The sequence below is a fragment of the Cucumis melo genome, chromosome 8 (assembly GCF_025177605.1).
Source record: "Cucumis melo cultivar AY chromosome 8, USDA_Cmelo_AY_1.0, whole genome shotgun sequence".
Taxonomy (NCBI): Eukaryota; Viridiplantae; Streptophyta; class Magnoliopsida; order Cucurbitales; family Cucurbitaceae; genus Cucumis; species Cucumis melo.
In genome coordinates, this window is record NC_066864.1 from 2,680,565 (window position 1) to 2,702,843 (window position 22,279).

Here is a 22,279-nt window from a genome sequence, read left to right on the forward strand (position 1 = left end):
CCATTTGCTTCACAAGACAAAGCAACTAAATCCACCTTATTGAACTTTTTTACCAGGCCATTGAAAATGGTCTGATTATGGCGACAATGTATAATAAATTCTACAATACATTGAAAATAATAACTATGCAAATTGTTTTAACTGCTAAACTAAATGTATGGAGATTGACTTATAGGATGTTTTAAAATTAAGTTATAATTTCAAAATCTATATGAAAGAAATTTTAAAACACAGCAATAATATATAACGTAATCCAAATGCACCTTTTGCTTCTCACGAAATCAATTTATGGTTCCTTTATTCTCTTACTGAAGAGAAACAAAACAAAACAAAATAAATAAAATAGAAAGCGCATTCCGGAAGACATGGATCTTATTTATGAAGAAACCGGACTATTTCGACGACCAAAGACCATTCCTTTTCCAACTTCCAACTTCCCAATTCCACAACTCCCACCTTCAGTCAAACACTTGGACGGTGCAGCAAAATCCGGATTGACCTAAACAAAGATTTATATTTCATAATATAAACTAACCAATTAGTCAAACTTACAAATTTATTCTAGCTTTTTTAAAATATTATAAAGTTCATATATTATCCCTGTACTTTCCACCTAGCTTTTGAGAAAATTATGTTTTCTTTCCTTTTTTTTTTCATATCGTAGTGAAAAGAGTGATATTTTATGAATTTGGGACAGATAGTTTGATTTGATGATCTAATCTAACAAACCATATGAATCGACATACATGCAATTAAAGTTAAGAGTAGCGATAAGAGATTTGTATTCAAATATTAGAAAAATTGAACCAAACTGTTGAGTTAGATGCTTTTGGTTCCAACTTTTAACTGTAGATTTAGTGTCAAAGTCATATCACTTCATCAAAATTGACACCAGCTCATCCAAATTTAAGATAGAAACAAATGTGTCATTATACATTTTTGTTAATCAGTGTCAACCACAAATATAAAAGATATACAAACTCAAAGTCGGAAAGCCATAATTAATACTTAGCTAATCCCATCTTGAATTATCTCATCCTCGTCCCACTCTCCCAACATTCAATTGGATAAAATAGACAAAATCTTATAATTTCTATCTTTATTTCGAAAAAGAATCGCATCACCCCAAAACGATCGTTGAATTGACATACAAATGTGTTGACGACGAAGACTTATAAGACGAAGGCTTAAAAAGACCGCGGTTCAAACTGTTACCCTATTGTACTGAAATAAATCACATCACAGAGAACTCAAGCTTTCTTTTAACTGTTTATTCACCAAGGAGTTAATCCAGGACTCTCTGTAGTAAGGATACGTAGTGACTGGAACTGTCTTGTTCTTCTGGAAAACAAAACTTGGGGAAAGCTTGAACAGGATATTGTCCTTAAAACTAATGTAAGGATGGTGAAAATAATAGCCAGAGAAAAAAGAGCGATGACAAGAAGACTACATATTGGTTTATAAGAGCAACAAGCCAGAACTAAAGTTTATAGTTTAGTACAGAATTCTATGGGCGTGGTTAGAACAGGTAGACACGATATAAGATAAATTGGTCTATTCTTTTCCTTGGTAAATTCAGAAGCTGCCATGGATTACAAGACAAAAAAATTATCTGTAAAAATATCAGCGAAAATCTATCGTCTTCTAGAGCAAGTCTCCAACAGGGTGACAATTGGTGGTCCTCATAATGATGAAGAAACAAGAAAAGAAGAAAAAAGAAAACCCCAGAAAGACTTGACATGAAAAAGTTTTCAGAATGGCATTCATTCAACTTCAACCCAACAAATCATGATTGAAAGGAAATTATTTGGAACAAAGAGATCAATCCCAAAGAGATCAATCCAAATATGGGGTGTTAGTTTTTTTTTTTTTTTTTTTTTTTGAGAAATTTTGATAAGAATTACGGCAAAAGCCAACAAAACTCTGTACAGAGCTGATTAATTAAGTACAGTCAGAACTCAGATGGCTAATACTTTTGGTTAATTACACATAGAGATGCAAAAAGTTGAGACTAGGAGAGATTCCTATACAATAATACATGTGAAAGCGGTAAATTCATTTTATGACAAAGTTGTTAATGCACTTTCTTAGTGAAAAGGCTTCTTATGCTAAAGAGATTTGCAGTACTACTTGAATTTCCAGGATTGCTGACAGTGCTGCCGTCTCCATTGTTGTCGTAACCATGACTGCCGCCGTTGTTACTACTGCTTCCACCGCCACCGCTGCCAATAACCCCAAGTGCACTGGTCTCATCGCTTCTACAGCTCAAATGGTTCCTGTACCCGATACACATGGGGACATTCAAATTCAAAACTCTAACTCTTGAGGCAGAGGAGGAGGCGGCGGCTGCGGCGGCCTTGCTCCGATGTACCTCCGTGGGTTCTTTTCGGGCGGGTTTGTCGGCATTGCGGGAGAAAGTTTCGGATGTTTTGGGAGCGGATCCACCGCGGCGAACCTGCCATACTGGACTACTCCGGCCCAGATGAACGCCGCCGCGACTCGGGCTGCTCGGCCACTTCCTGGACTTGGATTCTCCGGCAGAGTTGCTGCGAGAACATGGCGCACTGTTGACCTTCCGAGATCCAGGTTGGGCGCCGGGGAACAATTTAGGCCTAGTGAAAGCATTCCCAGCGGATCTACTACGCGAAAAGGGCCAAATATTGATATTCAACTCCGCGGATGTAGACCCATTGGTAGTCTTCTTCTCTTTCTTCTTCTCCTTGTCACGATCCTCCTGATTACCCGAGGAGTTCTTCTTCTCACTCTTCTTGAAAATGCTCCACCGCTTGGAGGAAGAGCCCGAATCGGCGGAATTGGGCGTCAATTTGGGACCGTCGCTGGGATCGGGTTCTGAAGGAGGAGGCTCCAGGTGGGGTTTCTGGTTAGGTTCGGTGGAGGAAGATGAAGAGTGGTTCGGTAGAAGGTGAAGGGGAAGAAGAACGCCATCGACGAAGAGCTCGTCGGCAGAGAGAAGATTGGTCTGAGGGAAAGAGGGGTTTCGGACCATCCAGAACTCGAACTCAGGGGAGGTGGGGAAAGTGGCGGGGGAGGGGGATGGGGAGGGGGAGGGAATCTCCATGGAGAGGATGATACGGTAGAAGAGGAGAGGGAGATGAAGGAAGGAAGGAAGGAAGGAAGGTTGTTTTAATTGGTTTTTGGAATGGGGAGCTAAGCTCAGAGTTCAGGGAAAGGAAAAGGACCCTCCAAAGTTCAATAAAGAAATCAAAATAAAAACCGAGAGAGAAAGAGAGAGAAGTTGGGTACTCGATGAGGACGAAGCATGCTCTCTTCTTCCTAACCAATATTTTCTTCCCTTTTTTTTCTCTTTTGTTTTCTCTTCTTCCCCAATTTCTCTCCATCATTCTTTATTCATTATTATATCCATTTATAATTTATAATAATATGTTAAACGAATAATTTAAGAAGACTGATTTTTATTGCGATTGCATTTCAACTAAATTGATACATGATGATTTTTTTGTTTTAAATAGTTGTTTTGAAAAGTAAATAATTTATTTTCTTTGCAATGTCACACATCATGTCCATTAAAATTAAGCTAGGTTTGATGTTTCATTTGGTGATGTATCATGTATATGTTCAAATAAATAAGTTAAAACTTAAAACGTCCAAACAAAGAAATTGAAAATTCAAAGCATCATCTCTTGACGGCAGATTGTTGTTGTTCCTTCCAACTTCTAATCCCCTCTTTAAACTCATGAAACTGTTATTACTGATATTTAATTTCTCCCTCATTTCATTTTTTTCAATAATAAAAATAATTCCACAAATTATTAATTAAAACACCAATTAACAAATGGTTAAAGATATATCAAGTTTCAAACTCTTGTATTTAAAAATATGATGTAATATTATAAATTTGCTACATCTTAAAATTATTTGTGAATTATAGTGTTAGGATTCCATAATTATTTATGTTTTTCTAAGTCACACATACTTTCTCTCCATTTTTTTTCAAAAGGATTAAAGTTCTTAAACAAATACGAAAAGAGGAAAAAAAATTTGTTTTTAACTTTATTTGATTTCTTAATACATCAAATAAATAAATGAACAATAAATTTAGAAAAAAATGAAAGAAGTGTTTGCAATCTTAATCTTCAAAAACCATAACTAAAAATTATTTTAACTCTCAAATTCAAAATTCAAACCGTTGTTCTAAAAAATAAAGTTAAGTTCTAAAAGACTTTTAGTAATGATTTTATTGTTACTTTTCTATTCTTTAAATTTATACTTCTTTCCTATATATATTTGGTTGAGTTGTTACACTTGTAAAAGTAACACGTGACTTAAAATTCTATAACATAAATGTAAATTATAAAAAAAAAAAATTTAAAAATTTTATATTTGAAAAAAATGTTCAAATTACTCAAATATGTTGATTATTTTTAAAGTAAAAAAATTCCAAATTATGTTTTTTTATCTTTAGCTTTTGAAAGGTAAAACTTCAAACATTACTTTCATCTATCATTTATATACTTTTAAGCAAGTGTTTGTAAAACTAAACTAAATTTTAAAGGAAAAAAAAAAATACCTATCGTTTTGTTTGTTTTGTTTTTTTTTTTTTTAACATTTATATTGGTGAGCCTCTCAAATTTTCAATTATGTCGTCCCTTTGGAAACATATAACTTAGAATTCAAAAAAAAAAAATTTTTTGCAGGAACATACCATTCAAAGCCAAAAAATAACATACTTATTAAAATAAAAATAATAATAAACCCTTTAATAGTATCTTTGGTACCATAAATTCTAACAATAATGTTATCCATGCAAAAGGTCTCATTGACTAAAAGACCCCCATATGGATCGTTGACTTAATTCAGTAATTGCATTAAATTATTTAATCTGCATATACTATTCTTCAACAGCGCAATTACATCCCAATTTTTCAAAATTAAGTTGGTTAAGTGATCTATTAAATTGTTAAATTTTTCTTCTTATACGTAAATTTCTTGCACGCACGAACAATTATATTAAATAACAAAAACAAATAGTAGGAAAAAGAAAGTTTATAATGATATCCTAAGACGAAATGTGTATATATATATATATAAAACCCAATGAAAAATATATATTGGATATTAAAAATAAAGGTGTGTAGTGTAGTTGTGTGCACATGCAAAAAGTTAAACTGGATTGGGTTTAGGTTATAGTGCGTAGCCAAACACACCCAAAATGTTAGTGGCACGATTAGCAAATAATTAGAGATTAAGAGATTAAATTACAGAAGAAATCGGATCTGAATATAACATCCAAGATGCGAGTGATGTCACGTCAGGTGGGACTTTAGGAAACCCCTAATAATTTAATCCTATTTGTTCATACATATGTATTTTTGGGTTAAATTATTATTATTTTTTGCTTTTTTTTTTTTTTGCCATTTATATTAACGTTGACATTCATCCAATATCCATCGCAATTATTCATTCCCTTTTACTCATAGCCAATAAAAGTATTACATCATTTTTCTAAGTTCACCAACGCCAAATATGAAGAAGCTAATGCACTTTTATGATTCAATGTTTGGGTTGGTATTGTACATTTGGAGATTATAAAACTAATTTAAAAGATTCTTCAATCTATATGTATTTTGTGGGATAAAAAAATATGGTCCTTTTTTCCAGGATTTGTCACATCGATGAAATTTGAAATATCTTCTCACCTTTATATATCTTTATATATATATATATATATATATATATATATATATATATATATATATATATATATATATATGAATATAAATGTCAAATCACGTTGAATTATTATATTTTATTTGGTAATTATATATTATTTCATCGGAAATATATATATAATTTTAGTCAAGTATCTTCTAAAAAAAGCAGTCAAATAAACGTTTTCGATACTGAAAAATTGTAGTCATCTTGTCAATCATATGATTTGTATACATTGTTTACTAATGAGCTTCAACAATTATTATTGAATGTTTGTTTAGTGATTGAAAAATCATAACAATAAGCCTGAGTAATTACGAGACACTTTCTTTTTCCTTTGAAAATGAATTATGATACAGTCTTAATTGGTTTTGGTTAATTATGAAGTGTATTTTTTAAAAAATTATAAAATTGACTGAAAGTGTGATAATAAACCACTCACCTTATAGACTCTCTCGTCGAGTTATATCACATTAGGGATATGTATTTTTTAAAAAAAAAATAAGAAGGAAATTAAATGTTATATAGTCTTAAATCTTGGTATGTTAAGGAGAATAAGAACTTCTAACCAAATGTCATTTCTGCTTTGAAGCAACTGATTTAGGTATTACACAAAATTCATGACCAAGAAAAACAAGTTAAAAAATAATTAATTACGAAGGAATAGCTTAAATATTAATTAATTTAAATTAACACTAAACTAAAACATACTATTCATTGTATAATTTTATTGCAGCATACTTTCTATTGCAATAAAACAACTATGTTAAATAATGATTAACTCATTGTTCGACAAGTATTTTGGGATATCAAGAGAAAAATTGTATAGTAACTAGGTTGTACACACTTTGTCGAAAATCAATTTATGTTATTGAATCTTTTTTATTGTCTAAGACCAATTTATAAGTAATCATTATAAATCAAAATGAGAAAAAGTGCAAGATAAAATAAAGTAAAAGAGGCTTTCATCTACGCAATTAACTTGTTTATTTTTTATTATTGTTATAATATATATATATTGTTAGGAGTAAAATCAATTAACCTAAATAATAAAGGTATGGTAGATTAGAGCGGCATAATGAAGGGGAAATTGAATGGATTTTGTCATAATTCAAGGCTTTTGAAAAAGCTAACAATAAAAAGCGTGAATTTACCTCTCACGAAAAGAGGGTTTGGGGAGAGAGAGAGAGAGTTAAGACATAATTGTAAGTGTAAATAAAACGGAAAGATTGATATAATTAGTAAAGAAATAAATAGGGGGAATAATGGGACCCGGGGAGGGGGGGATTGGATATCCATGTTTAGTTAGTCAGCACCATCGAACATGCGTTGGCCAATGCGATTGGTCGCTCTCTATTCTCTAAACACAACAAATTAGTTGAGATTTGTAGCCACTCCTAAATTATGATAACCGAAAGCGACGTCCCTAAGGAATCAATTTCCTCTCCCTCAAACCATTTCTATATCAGTTGTCCCCACCTCTTAATGTATTACATACCTATTTCTCTACTACACTATTCCAAACATAATTATAATATATTCGTTCATTTTTTATTTTGACTTCTACTATTTTAGACTTTACACGTACGTACTACGAGAAATATTCTTTGGTATTGGTATGGTGTATGACCCGACATAAACTTTGAAATTTTAAGTTAATCATGAATCTAATTAATTGGTATTGAGTTTAGTAGGGTGAAATTGCATTAACATTAATGGATACCTTCGATGTTTTGCGGCACTACCTTAACGTTTTTACTATGGGCTATGTTGTAGATGTTAACAAAGAGCGTTGGTTGTTGTATGATTAAACACTTTTTATTGAGTTGAGTTAGTTGTTCCTCTAGTTGATTAGCCTTTCTACTTTTGATTCTTGAGCTTATTAGACCCTAGTGGCCAATTTGACAATATTCATCGACTAAATTCTTTACTGGAATACTTATTCTTTGATTTCAAATTTAAGATTCAAATTTATTATCCTAATTAAATATTCATTTTAAAAACTCCATTAAAATATTTATCTTTTTTTAATCCAAACTAAAATTTTTAAATCCAAGTTGAAAAAAACTGAACGCATCTCAAGAATATGTGATTTAATTCTCTTATCTCTATTTGTACTAAAAAATTAACCAAATCTAACAATCTAACCATCTCTCAAGTGCAGTTCTTGATCTTTAAAGTGTCATTCACCATTGATAGTTTCCTTATTCGACCATGTTCTAGACTTAAATTTATACACAATATTTTCGACACACAACACATATGACTCAAGCTGTCACACATTCCTAGATGGAAATTAAAAACAAAATTTTTTATTTTGTTTTCATAATTTAGCCATACATATTTACATTAAACAAAATTCTTCTGGTTAATTTATTTCTTACCATTAGAAGATGGTGCAGCTGGTCCTTATCCTTTGCCAAAGCACAAGGGCAGTAATCTTTCCAAAGGAAGATCCAAATCGTAACTCGTAAGGGCAGTAATTTCATCGAATATATATTAGAACGATGGGTCCAAAGCTATAAGGAATTCGTATAGGGTCATATCATATATATTATAATAAGTGCAGATGAGTTACCATATAAAACAAATTAGCAATGAGTATTTATTTGGACACCAAGCAATAAAGCTTTCACTTGTCTTCATATACTGTGTCCATTTAATTCCCTTTTTCTTTTAAGGGAGGGGGGGACTAAACTTCCATGCATATTTTAACCATAAAAGCAACATCCTTTTACCTGACATGGGCTCCAACATAACCCGCAACCTCTCTTTTTAAAGGGCAAAAAAGAAAAGAAAAAGAAAAAACATAACACTATAATTGTGAGAATTAGGAATTTCAAATATGTCAAATTGAAATGTATAAATTGAATAGATTAAAAAAAATAATAATAATAAAGGCGACCCATTGTTTGTAAGGGGTAAGAGGTGGGGGAAGGCAAAAAAGGAAGAGAAGGATAGAGAATGATTGAGAATGACTTGTTTTTCCTTTTGGTAATGGTATTTGTTGTAAGGCAGAAGGATGAGCCATGTGCAGCCTATCCTTCTTTTCTTTCTTTTCTTTTATCCTTAAATAAATAAATAAATAAAAGAGTATTATCTCATAAATGTAATGAGACCCTACCATAGAAACTGACCTTACTGTTTATATTAAGAAAAATAAAAATATAGATTTTCTTAATACAAATTCCAACATAAAAATGAAGGGGAGGAGGGTGTTATTGTCCAGTGATCCACTGCTCCGGCGAACCATCGTAAGGTCAGCTCAAGTGAAGCCACGTTAATTATTAATAAATGAAATGACAAATCGAGGATTGTGTTAAAATAACACGTGGGGGGGGGGGGGGTCGTATGATCGGATGGTGAAGGAGGGTTCCACGTGGAGGGAGAGATGGAGGAGGAGATAAGTAGGTTTGGGTTCATTATAAGATATGCAGGAGATTTGTAGGCGGAAAAGGAATAAAGAGGATGACGTGGTTTCAAAAACAAAATAGCAAAACGATTTGTTCTAAAGTTTTATAGCATCATCCATGCCTTTTAATTTATGATCATATATAAAAGTAACCTATCATTATGAAATAAAATACTCCCAAAATATTAACTAATTGTGCTTTTCTTTTCTTTTTTTATTTCTATGACATTTTTTTTATATTGATTTTCTTTTCAACCTTTAATATGGAATAAATTTTTATAAATCTAAAAACTAAGAGGAAAGTTATATAATGGGAACTCCATGGAAGGAGTGTAACAATCAGACTTTTAATTTTTGTAATTTGTTCAGTACAAAAACATGTAAAAAAGAGATTCAAAATTCCAAGAGGGTGTCTATAAAAAGACCAAACAAACCGTAATACTCACAATGTGTCACACCTCACAACATTAATGTAATGCATTTATATTATGGACCACCCTACGCTACAATTACCTTCTTTCGTTTTCCTTTTTTTTTTTTTTTTTTTTTTTTGTTTGTTTTTTTCTGTTATCTTTTTAAATTTCAAATTGATACTTAATTTGAAAATTTTCATATTGCATATTTATATTTATAAATTTCAAAATAAACACAATAGACTAAACATTTTTGGAAAAGGATATAATAATAAAAATTTAACATCATCAAATTTGTTTGTTTGCACTGTAATAAAGAAAAAGTTGATTATATAATGTTATTATTTAAAATTCACATGGATTGAATGCTAGATTGAGAGTGAAAACGAAATATTGTACGGAGCATAGAGTATAGAGTTATTTATGACCCTATTCTAAGTGGGCTTAGTCGAAGTGTTTTGAGTAATAAATTTGGGCACAATAAGAAATGGGTAGAAAAGTTGAGTCGAAGGAATTTTGGATTCCAAAACTATGATATATTAAAAAGGAAAAATGGTGCTAAAGAAAACATACCTAGTCGTGTACTACTTTTTTATTCCTTTGTTAGGTGAGGAGTGCTCTATGCCTAAGTTAACGATGACATGTGATGTCTTTCAATATAAACCAAACCCATACTATCACATACCTCCCTTATATTAAATCAAAAGTATTAAAGTTATGGTTGTTTCTGCTTATTTCATTCTTAAATTGAAGTGTCTTATATGTTATTATTAACAATTTTGTGTACCTTAGGTTCTTGCATTCCTTTTTTATTTAATTGGTCCTTAATATACTTAATGTTTTAGACGGATTTGATAATAGGCCAAATTTGTAGTTGAAATAAAGAAATCCATCCCATGTTGTGGAAATAGGTGATGATCATTTCAAGAACTAAACATATATAAAAGCTAAAATTCAATGATAAAATATGTAATTTAATGTTAAGATAGTTAAAATTGTGCATAGTATCCTAACATTCTATGGAGATTTTTGTCCCTCTTAAGTATGATCATAGCCATTATCCAAATCTAAATACGACGAAGAAATCCTCAAATTTCAAAACCAAAAAAAATTAATAAAGTTTCATATAGTCAAAAGTATAGATAAATCAAGTAAAACGTATCAAATTTAAGTGAAATGGTATATGGAAAGTGACCTATCCAATTCAATAGATTTATTAAAAAAAGAGTACATATTTGTTCGAAGAAAAAATATTAAGGAAAAAACAAGGGGTTAATTTCTAAAACATTCTACGTTGTGGTCTATACTTGTGATGGATTTCGAACTTGACTCATGGTTGGGAGTGGAACAAAGAGTGGATTCCAAAGAGGATGGTTAAGAGTGTAAGTAAAGTTTTACATTTGTTAGAAGGAAGAAGTACGCATTGATGGTGTACAAACCAAAAGTGTTTATGAATATTGGTATGGTGTTCATATATACCTCGTCCACAGTTAGTAATGAATTTAGTATTGTGTACATCAAAGAGATATAAATTCGACTTGGTTAGTCATGAATGGTACGTGGCTACATTCAAATAAATAATAAACATTATATTATGAAATATGGTGTGGACATATAAGTCAAAAAGAAAATAATAATTAAGCAATAGATTGGGGAATGTAAATGAAGTAGTGGAGGTGGCGGCTGTTAATTGGAAGCATGAGCTCGTGGCTCTACAACTTGGTCCTCACTCAATCTTCTTCTTCTTCTTCCTTCATCATTATGCTCTATGACTTTTCAATATTCCAAAATTAAATCTCCTCTTTTCTATTAATTTTGATATCTACTCTTTGATCAAAATGAGTTGTATTGGTAATTTTATTATATTCATATTATGTCATACAAAGTCTGTAACTTTAGAGTTTCTACTTATTTTAATTTGCCTATTTCATAACATATTCGATTTCTTCTCTACATGACTTCTTTTATTGCTCAATGATTAACCACAATTTCGTCTCTGCAATTTCTTTATTTGGGTCCATTTTCAATTATTGTTTCTCCATTCTTTTCTTCTTTTGTTGGTTTTTTTGGACATGTGGGGGGTCCTCTTTTTCACTTTCAAATTTCTCAAAACAAAAGTGGTATCAATTGGGTCGTATGAAACTTACCCATTTTCATAATATTTTGTTTATAGAAATGGGTTTCTTCTTTTGAATGGGTCGATGATGAATCTTGGGGAGTTGCGGTATAATTATTAGAGGAATGGTTACATGATGCCAAAGTGGGAGTGAAACACTTGATTAAATTCTTATTAAAATTGTGAAATAAACAAGGACATGTGATTCAGATATGTTTTTGGATTTCACACAGCCTGAAAAGAGAGAAAAACAAGCCGTGCAGCGACTAATACAATGTGAAGAAGAAAACAATACATACAATAAAGTGCTTTTACTTTTGAGGTTTGCTTAAAAGTAAAGAGTAGTTGCAAACTGGAAACATGGCAAAAGCAAATACCAAACATTTGTTTAAGTTCTTTCTTTTTTTTTCCCCCATCTCTTTTGGTTAGCTTTTTGGGTTTATAAAAGGAAAAGAAAAGGAAGGGCAGAAAAGGCTAAAAGAAAAATCTGTGCTTTTGGATTTAAACCCTTTTGCAGCAGTAGCTAAGCTAAAGGGCGCAGGATGTGGACCCTTTATGAGCACAGACTGAATCAATGGAAATGGACAGACTTTAGACTTTAGACTTTAGAGAGTCTCATTTCAAATTATAAAGTTCAAAAATAATAAGATGCTAATTAAAACAGTTCCCTATTACTTCTGATTCAAATCAGACACTAGGGTTTCAAGTTTAAGGGTTGTGTTCTGGCAGTTTGGTCCAATCTCTTGGTTCAATGTTTTCTTTTTTCCTTTTTATCAGATTCAATCCCACAGTAACCAAAAAGTTGTGCTTCATGTGTAGATTAGGCATCACCATACGAATGGAGAGAGAGAGAGAGAGTAATGAAATTTAAGATGAAATCTCTTCTGCTTTTTGCAGTATGTAGATTAGAACCATTTCGAACATTTAAAATTTATTTATTAAAATAACATTTCAAATAGTTGAGCAACGATCATAAATAGTAAAAAATAGAGCAAAAAAAAATTAACTGAACTATAGAAAATTGGATACGTTTTGTTATATTCCTAAATAATTTCAATCTTTTGCTATGCCAATCAAATCATTTCATTCAAAGCGTTAGGCTGTTTTCATAATTTGAACTGGTGTGCAGTCGTCGTCGGATTATTCGGTACATTTTAACTTCTGGTTATTCATTAATGGGCAACCTTATCCTTCAAAATTTCGTAATAGTCATCGGAATGAGTTCCCATCAAACTAACAAAACCCATATTATTCCACAAAAACATCGGCAATTTTAATCAACGCCTTACACACCACTGAGAAAATGCTAATTAAGCTGAAGTTTACCATCTCCATGGTTATCTATGATTATGAGACAATACATAATCGCCGGTGTCTCCTCGGGTTGAAGATTAATAAGTGTTCTTCCACATAAAAAAATTCCATCACACGGCCAGAAAGCTTCCTCATGAAATAAAATTTGAATCAAAACTACAGCTCGGGGTTAAATTTAAGCTTCGACTCCCAGTTCAAGAAGGAGAGTATGATTAACAGCATTTGATGCAGGACCCACGAATTGAATAGGACCTGCAATTTCGATGTCATGATTAAATTGAAGCAATGCATGTTCTTTTCTTCTTTTAAAGCACCTATTAATGAAATGCTTATTTTTTTCCTTTCAACGTCCACATTTAAATATTAGCAAATGCAGAGGGAAAAGGAAATTGAGTGGTAGCCAGCACTAAGAGGAACATGACAAGAAGGAGATTATTCTTGTTTGATAAGGGCGGACAAGCAACGAGAAAAAGATAGAATGAATATTTGCTAACCAGGACTAATGTATCGGTTGTTGAATGCCCAGTCATCCCTCAATGACGCAAACTTCTTGAAAGGTGCCCCTGATAATTCATAAAACGAACATTATTGCTTTGTTTTTTTTCTAGTTGTAGATAAGTTAATGAAAGTGATTGATCCTTATGACAACAGGATGACACTATTCTAACAATATTACACAACGAAAACAATGCTTTCTTTCACAGTCCTTACCATCAAGCTCGACCATTGCCTTCTTAATCACCGGCTTGAACTTGCCTGTCACAAAAATACAAATTCAGTAACAATACAACTACATGAAAACCACGTCATTTCAATATAACAGCTAAATATATTTAAAATAAGATTCAGGAACCTCAAGAAAAAGCTAGGCCACTAACCCTAGAAAAAACAGGTTAATACTATTTAAATAGGAACTTTTGTATCATTACTCTTATTTGCGAGTTGAAAGCTGCAGAAGCAATTATACCCTTATCATTTCAAATTTTAGATTTATGCCTAGCAAGTCATTCCTACCTAGAAGTATTTTGTTTGTGTTTGATCTGCAATATGTTATGTCCACTGGTATACACATTTGGTAACATATCTCATAAATAAATTGCAAGGGGAAAATTCTACAACCTTAGTTGAACATGCTATATTCTGTAAGTTCTACAATTATGGTTAGTTCTTCTACAGAAAGGTTGTCAGTCACATTCTTTACGGGAATGAACAACCATTTCGGGAAGAATGTAGAGGAGAGAGAAAAGAACCACAAAAAGATAGAACTAAAATTAAGAGCATGCATGAAAGAGATCAGAGTCTAATGAAGATAGCAAGTTGTAGTGCACCATGTCTTCTCTCCACGTCCATTAATGAAGTCAAAGCAGTCCCACCAACAGTCCATTCTTCAACAGGAGCAGCTAAGTTCCCCACCTGGCAAATACAAGATATATGCAGAAAGACTTACCTACTTATTGCAGAAACAAACAAAGAAATAAAGAAGAAAATATCTATTTGAAGTATAAGCAGAGAACAGGACAGACAGATGATATTAGTCCAGTCTTTCCACTCTGCAGGAGAGCTCCAGCACCATAACCCAATGCATAGCAGTATGTGGAATCGAAATTGGTTGGTAGACCACATCTCCCTTCGTATCTGGAAGTTAAAATTATCGATTGGCGTTAATGTAATATTTTATTTTTCCCCCGAGACATTGCTAGAGGAACTCCAACAGAAGAAGAAAGAGCACGGAAGAGAACGAAAGTTTTCAAGTAAAGAGGAGAATTTTTACCCAAAAAAGTGAGATTGGCCTTTAAATTGGGCTTTGTAAGCACCTTCGCTTTTTCTCTTCTCCAACTCAGTTTCTACCATCTGAATAAGCATTTTCTCTGTTTCTATTCTAGCAACCTAAACAAGAAAAGAAGAAAAGTGTCTTATCTAATCTAACCGTGAGACACTAACACATGAAGATCCTGACAAAACAGCAAAATAAAACATCTACCTGAACATTTCCGTGTGGATCTCTTTCAAGCATCAATTGTTCTTGGATTGCTTGAGGTAAAAACTCAAAAAGTTCAAGAGACTGACTAGTGAGTTTCTTTTTCCACAATCCTTCATCATCAACTATATCATGGGCCAGAATTTCATTTAGCTCTGCGATAAGTTGTTGTACCTGGAAGGCATTCAAGAACAGCATATGGTTTCGTTAAGCACACGGTTAAGAATGAGGATAGGAAGACAGCTAATTTAATGAGCAGGAAAAACTACCTCTGGGATGAAGTCAATCAGACCTTCAGGAATAAGTATAACACCATAGTTATAACCAAGTTCAGCACGTTTGCAGACTACATCTACTATGTAATCTGTAACACTTTTCAGTGTTTGCTTTTGGGCATAAACCTACAGCAAAATAAATCCTCGTAGTTCAGTACAGTGTGGACTGTACGTGCAACAAAATTTATAGCCATTCGACCAATGTTTCCCAATCAATCATAAAACTGCTTAAAAGGTTCCATGCATAAAAGATCTCAAAAGTCAAGCATTTAGAATCATTTACAATGAGCGAGAAGAAAATGTGAAGACACCAAAATTAATAAATCATCTTGTTCCCTTTCCCAAAGTAAAAAAAAAACAAAAAACAAAAAATCAAAATCCATAACTAATAATGCAGATGACCAAAATTTGATCGTACCTCTTCCCCAATAATAGTAATATTTGGATGAGTCTGCAAAGCACACTCTAGGGTGATGTGTGAAGCAGCACGCCCCATAAGCCGGACAACTGCAGTTCACATATAAAAAATACCTTAAGTTAAACCCAACAGAGTGAAAAACAAATAAATGAGCCAAACACATGCTACAGCATGTCAGCACTTGCTAAGAAATGTGTACTACTAGTATGACAACCGAAAGCTGCCTCTTGAGGCATTAGACAGTTTAACAGATGATAAACAAAAACTTGCTTTGTAGACTGAAAAACAAAGGAATGAACATTAATTCAGTTAGTCATCGATGACAATCTAACTGTTTTGGAGGCAGCGGAGAAGTATAAAAACTAGTATCAAACTGCAGAATCAGGTGGAGATGGGTGATATTATCATGGAATTATAACCATGGAATGAACCACCGTTTCAAACAGTAACAAAATGGATTTCCTTGGTGGTATAACCTGATGACATGATGAATGACAACATTATAGTACTTAACTTGAATATTGATATACTTACAATGATAGTATTTTCCAGTTGATCTGGCATCTATCATGACATTACCAATCATTTCTGCATATATCTGCCAAATAAGAAACACGAACTTCTTTAGTAATGTGGTGGCAATCCTATATAGTAAAAACTGTATCCAGACAACACATTTCTTCTCCGTGAAAGTAATATCAAATATAAATAGCTCTAGTTCCGTAAGAAAGCACATTGTCAATGAAATGTGTTGAGACTTTTAAAATCTACTTCCACAGTGAGAATAAAACTCAAAAGCAGCTTTAGAACAATCATAGGACAATAAAGTTTTACATCAAACGGATTATTAACCCCATGTTAAAAAATTCCGCGAGAGAAATGGTTTAGTTACCCTGCAAGCTGTATCAAATCCAAAACTTGTGGGCACCTCTTTGCATTTTAGATCTCCATCAATTGTTTTTGGGCAACCAATTACTCGGGTCTTCAAATTTTTACCTCTGAATCATAAGAAGAGATATTATTTCACAAAACATATAATAGGAACAACTAAAACTGTAAAACATCATATGGAAAGGGAAATTTGGTTGAATCAGCAGTCCATCAATATTGTTCTAAGGAGTCACACTTCCAAATTTCCACTACATTATCTTCTTACACACCTGAAGTTTTCAGCAAGAAGACAGGCATTCGTGTTGGAATCATCTCCACCAATAACAACAAGCCCATCCAAATCAAGCTTTTTCGCTGTTTCTTCAGCTTGTTTGAACTGAAAAATTAGGCCCATTCAATTAAGTTCATATCTCCTGACGTATCCAAGTCACTATAGTATAATGTGTCGCCCTTGAGAGACAAAAGAGAGTCTCACCTGCTCTGGAGTTTCAATTTTGTCCCTCCCACTGCATATCATATCAAACCCACCCTAAAAAGAACTCGAAACAAGTAAAGTATTAATAGTTAACCTTGAGATAATAATCACTTTCCCCTATACTAATTATCATCATCAATTATGCCCATGCATCATTTAACACGTTGTTTCACGTACTAGACATAGCCCATGATGATCAAGTTTAAATATTGGAACTTGGAAGAACGTGAAAACTACCAAGTAAATATGAGAATATAGAAACCTAGTAGAGTTTAAGATTGTTGGAAGTATTTAAACATTAAAGTTGTGAAGCTCGCTAAAGATTTACCTGATTTCTGTATGGATAAATATATTCTGAAGTCAATTCAATATATTTACATTTCATAATCCCGGCAGGACCACCCCTGAAGCCATATAATACACTGCCTTTGGCGTGATCCTGCAAGTAATCTGTTGCCAACACGGATTTAAATCAATAAAGTTCAAAGAAGAAAAGAAACATAATTGGAATTATATTAGCACATAATTATCAGAATTAAAAATTAATTTAGTAAATGTAAAATAACCATTACCAAAAATTCCAGAAATCACATTGTGTCCTCCGGGGGCCTGGCCACCAGATAACACGACGCCAATCTTCAACTTTTTGTCCGGTTGACCTTTGCTGGAATCGCTTGGCACCAATTTTGCCGATGGCTGGCCGAAAAGATTAGGAAATAGCTTGGCTATCTCGTCTGGTTAAAACAAAACGTAAGCAAAAACAATTAAACGCCTAAATCATAATCCTTCTTTCGGAGACATGCACCACCAAATCGACTTGCGAAATAAGACACAAGACTTATATTGCTAGAATTCACGTAAGATCTATGAGATCAGAATCAGTCACCATAACATGACTGAAGTGAACTTAAACTCTAGAGCATAAGCAACTGTTTCCATGATTTTTGCAGTCGTTTTGTGAAATAAAAACGAAAAGACATTAGAAATGGTAAAAGTGAAAAAGAAAAAATCCTGATTCAGCAAGCAAACCACGAGATTCCTCGAGAGATCGGTAGGAATAAACATCATAAGATCAACTAACAGTGACATATACATAGATCCCGATAGTACACAATAGAACAGAGTACCTGGATTGCCAGCGGCAGAGCTAGGGGGTCCATCGACGATTGTAAAGGAACTTCTGAGAACAGAAGGAAGAGGCAGATTGTGGTTGATACGACTGGACTGGACTTCGCTATACACTGAGGAGACCCGTCCGGAGAGCGGCGGGTAATTGGATTTGACGGCGGCTTCGCCATTGGAGATGAAAGAAATTGACATTGTGACTAGAGGAAGCACGATGACTAGGGAAACTGATGGGGCGAGAGACAGAGAGAGTGTGATGCTCCAAAACTTCGTGTTAAACTCCAGAAATATAGGGAATTGTCCGGACTGGACAGTCCGATACCGAATTGAAACACTGTAGAGGAAGGGTAAAATAGTCTTTCGGCTTGGACTCTTTGGTGCCTTTCGGCTATTGGTTTGATTACCTGGGGCTGGGGCTGATTTAGGGTACCGATATTGATTCTGTGGGTTGCGTTTCTAGTGGTGCGGGTCTTCAACACCAGGCCCGCTTGCTCGGCCTAAGTATCAGGAAAGCCCATAATTGGCCCATTCTAATGGTCTTGGGCCTGTGAGGATGAAGCTTCTCTTCGGTAGGGGTGCATTGAGCGGAGCTCATGATGTACAATCTTCTACCAAAATTTAATGGGAAATTTGAGGTGAAGAATGAAGTTACGTACATGTTGGATAAAAGTGGTGAAGTTGTGAAGTATGAGATGCCAACTACTCTTACATTCATACGGACTTAATTGATAGTTTTTTCATGTGAGACTCACGAGATCTTTAGACCAATCAATGAGTGAAGTTCACAACTTCACACTTCTCAACTGCTTATTTTAACTATTTAATTGAAACAACTTAACATTTGAAGAATTGTTAACTTCTTAAATTCACATATGAAAAGTTGATGTTGGAGCGTAGTTCACAGCTCCACTTTTCAAACTTCTTTTGCCAAACATTTTTCAAAAGTTCACGACTTTCGAAAAGTTTACAACAACGCTTCAGTTTCACAATTTCAAACAAGTTTTTTGAATCTCTAGCTTGACATGTCTAGAAAACAAATTTGCTATTTTGTTTCAAACCCCTAGTCCCTGGTCAATGATCGAGCATTTAAAAAATACAACACTCTTAAAACAATAACTAAACATACCATGAGACTTCACAACCAACCAATCTTAAAGAATCGACTCTTTAGTCTTTATCTAGACGGCCTTGAAGAAATACGACGTTTCAAACTTACCCATTTTCAAAAAATCACAATATCTCTGATAGTAATTTCATTGTAATAATCATCTAGATTCATAATCAATTTCGTCTCAGAAAAAAGTTGAACTTGAACCCAACGCCAAACAAATGACCGTCTCTCATTCCATCAGACAGCAAGTGTGGGTAAGCCCTCTATTGCCGCCATCATCCCTCCCCTCCTGCAATTTCGAACATCTAAGCCAAAACCAGAGCTAAGCACTGTAGCTTAGAATTTGTAGTGAATAATAATATTGACATGTTGTCCCACTTTATTGTTTGGGGATAGATATAATTATAACAAAAACGTGATGTCTTCATTAAGTTTCACAACATTTCACGTTCCGTTTGGTAAATTTTTTAGACCAAAAAAAGAAAAAACGTGACCATTTATGGGAAAGAGATTCCCACCAGATTTTTTCCACATTCCAAACAATTTTATCTTTGGTCAACTTCAGGGACACAAATTTATCCATGTTACCTCCTAATTGTTTGGACTGCCCGAGGTGTGTTTTGCTGAAGTCAACTCTCAACAATACATATATAAAGCAGCTATAAAGGTATGGATCTTAACAAGATATGACCTAAACTTCAAAATTTTAAGCTCCCAAGACCAACAGTACATACTTTTTGCAGTGAAGATTCAAATGTATAGTTAAAACAAGAAGCAATTTGGCCTTAAAAAAGGTACAGCTTTCAACCGAAATCCACCTGTTGATTTCTTGGGAATCGCCCTCACTTTTGTACTTCACTCTCGAGTTCTTTTGCTATAATTCATCGAGTACTCTAGTAGAAGCTTGGTAGTTAGAATGCATGTGAAGCCAACCCAAAACCTTCTTTATCCCCATCTCTTTTCTTTAAAAAAAGCTTTAATCAAAAGATCTTCACCATGCCACAAATGTGGATATCTCAATAATCATTCTTTAATTGAAAACTAATAGACATGGCAAAATCAACATCACTCAGTCACCATAGATGCACTGAACAGTTCATCAACCCTCCAGAAAAAAAAAAAAAAAAAATGAAAAGCTTCTCATTTTTTTCATGATTCCCTCAAAAGGAAATTATTGAAGGTCTACTCAAGCATCATCATTACTTTCCTCCAATTCCTGTTCCCTCTCTGTTCTATCTTTCCAATAACCACAACTTGAAAACATTCTAAATACAAAAAAAGAAACAAGACCCACTTTGCCAATTGTGCATAAATGATTATTTTTGGCCTCCAAGCTCCCTTCAAAGCAGTGAGAATGAAAGCAGCAGGCTCAACCCAACACCATCACCAAGCACAGAATGCATACAGAGCCTTGTGTTGTGGATGTTCTTGCAATTGCCGGTTGAGTTTTTCTTCTTCAGAAGAGACAGAGAGTTTCAACTCTGATAAATTCCCATCAGTTTCCAGCATCGCTCACGCCATGGTTCAAGAGAGACTCGACCAAATGATAAGGGAAAAACGAGAGGTAAGAAATGGTAAAGAAAGAAAGAAACAGAGGAGTGAAGATACCAAATTTGTTGTAATGGTGGCTATGGAGAAATGCTCTGATGATCCTAAAGAAGACTTCAGAGTTTCAATGACGGAAATGATTTTGGCTAATCGAATTGAAGAGCCAAAGGATCTACGTAATCTTTTGAACTATTATATCTCCATGAACTCAGATGAATGTCATGGTGTTATTTTTGAGGTATTTCATGAGGTTTGTAGCAATTTGTTTCTAGCTTGTAAACGCCATTATTGGTAGAGAAATTTAACATTTTAACATTCTTTTCACATGTTTAATCTTGCTATTCTTTACATTTCTAGAAAGAAGTTAGCAAGAGTTCAAGAGACTACAGAATATTGAAAAGTAAACTGGAGTTCGATTGATAGGGAAACGGAAAATGGAAAGTTCTGGTCTTTTCTTAATGGGTGGATTATAATCCTCCCTTGTTATAGTTCTCTTGTTAAAACGGAGAAAATCAAAACAAATTGATGTGACTTCATCAAAACAATCCAAACCCAATTGAATGGTTTATATAATTCATTGAATAAGTAGAAAATCTTAGCTGTTTGGCTTCATTAATTGGAAAGAATCCGTTTTCTCAATCACCGACTTCAAAACAACATTTTCCTCCATGTACAATGTGTCGTGTGTAACGAAAGGTGTCCTTTTCAGTTTTTTCAGATCCATTTACTGACATTCTCTAAATGATCAAATGGTAAATTATGAAATAAATTTACCGAAATCAAGCAAAATAAAGGAGTACACGGTAAAACAAATAACGAGAAAGATATCAAGGTAGTCGTTGGTCGAGTTTGTTAGATTACAAGATTTAGTTTCGAAAGTGTTTACTGTCCACTTTGGCCGGCATATTTGAATAAGAGAGGAAAGAAGATTTTAGATATACATAGGGTTAAATATAAATAACGTATGCTTTACTGTCATTGAAAGGAATTGAATAGCTATCCAGGAAAAGGATTCTCATATGAAATTCTCAATAAAAGTATTATAATGTTTTGAGAGCACTCCATTTTCAACAATTACATCTGTTTTATAACAATTGTTGGATGTAGATCCACTGACATACACTTCTATAAAATGCAACAAGAAAAATAGGACACACCACATAATCTCATGTCCAAAACCCTTTACTTTGAAAGGCCAATTCCTCCCTTGTTTCTAGATTTAGAGTTCAAAACGAACCTAACCAGTCTCCACAAATCAATTGATAATTTAATTAATTTTGCAAAAGATAACCTAACATAATATAACTCCAAGCCAAGTAGAAACCTCAAAGTTTATAAGTCAATGTACATTCTTTTGGTATATATAGTTACAAGTCACTCTCATTTGAATGTGATCTCGATACCTATATTGATCACAAATGTTATATCTAACCGTTTTTATCTCCATTTTTCAGTTCTGGAAAAGGATTTGTCAAAAAGAAAAAAAGAAAAAAGAAATTCACCAGACCGACG

At 33.4% G+C, this 22,279-nt stretch overlaps 2 protein-coding genes across 2 annotated transcripts; both read right to left on the reverse strand.

Annotated features, from left to right (window-relative positions):
- Nucleotides 1–1,937: 1,937 nt before the first annotated feature.
- LOC103484641 (uncharacterized) lies at nt 1,938–3,420 on the reverse strand. Its single transcript, XM_008441826.3, has one exon. The coding sequence runs from the start codon at nt 3,077–3,079 to the stop codon at nt 2,075–2,077; it is 1,005 nt and encodes a 334-aa protein (XP_008440048.3). The 5' UTR covers nt 3,080–3,420; the 3' UTR covers nt 1,938–2,074.
- Nucleotides 3,421–12,780: 9,360 nt separating this feature from the next.
- On the reverse strand, nt 12,781–18,451 carry LOC103484643 (pyrophosphate--fructose 6-phosphate 1-phosphotransferase subunit beta). Its single transcript, XM_008441829.3, has 16 exons — nt 18,111–18,451; nt 17,556–17,717; nt 17,312–17,433; nt 16,984–17,037; nt 16,778–16,884; nt 16,510–16,615; nt 16,152–16,215; nt 15,618–15,706; nt 15,194–15,325; nt 14,928–15,098; nt 14,718–14,833; nt 14,470–14,581; nt 14,275–14,359; nt 13,658–13,702; nt 13,441–13,509; nt 12,781–13,198 (listed from the first exon to the last, which is right to left on the reverse strand). Exons 1-16 carry the CDS (start codon nt 18,301–18,303, stop codon nt 13,122–13,124), a joined length of 1,704 nt encoding a protein of 567 aa, XP_008440051.1. The 5' UTR covers nt 18,304–18,451; the 3' UTR covers nt 12,781–13,121.
- Between the last annotated feature and the right edge of the window lie 3,828 nt (nt 18,452–22,279).

What these genes read in the sequence shown, in the direction of transcription:
- LOC103484641 (XM_008441826.3), bottom strand. Translation starts at nt 3,079, where the DNA reads ATGGAGATTCCCTCCCCCTCCCCATCCCCCTCCCCCGCCACTTTCCCC.
- LOC103484643 (XM_008441829.3), bottom strand. Translation starts at nt 18,303, where the DNA reads ATGTCAATTTCTTTCATCTCCAATGGCGAAGCCGCCGTCAAATCCAAT. An exon ending in CTCTGCCGCTGGCAATCCAG is followed by an intron (nt 17,718 to 18,110) that starts GTACTCTGTTCT and finishes TGTTTTAACCAG; the next exon opens with ACGAGATAGCCAAGCTATTT. An exon ending in AACTGGAAAATACTATCATT is followed by an intron (nt 15,707 to 16,151) that starts GTAAGTATATCA and finishes TGTGAACTGCAG; the next exon opens with TTGTCCGGCTTATGGGGCGT.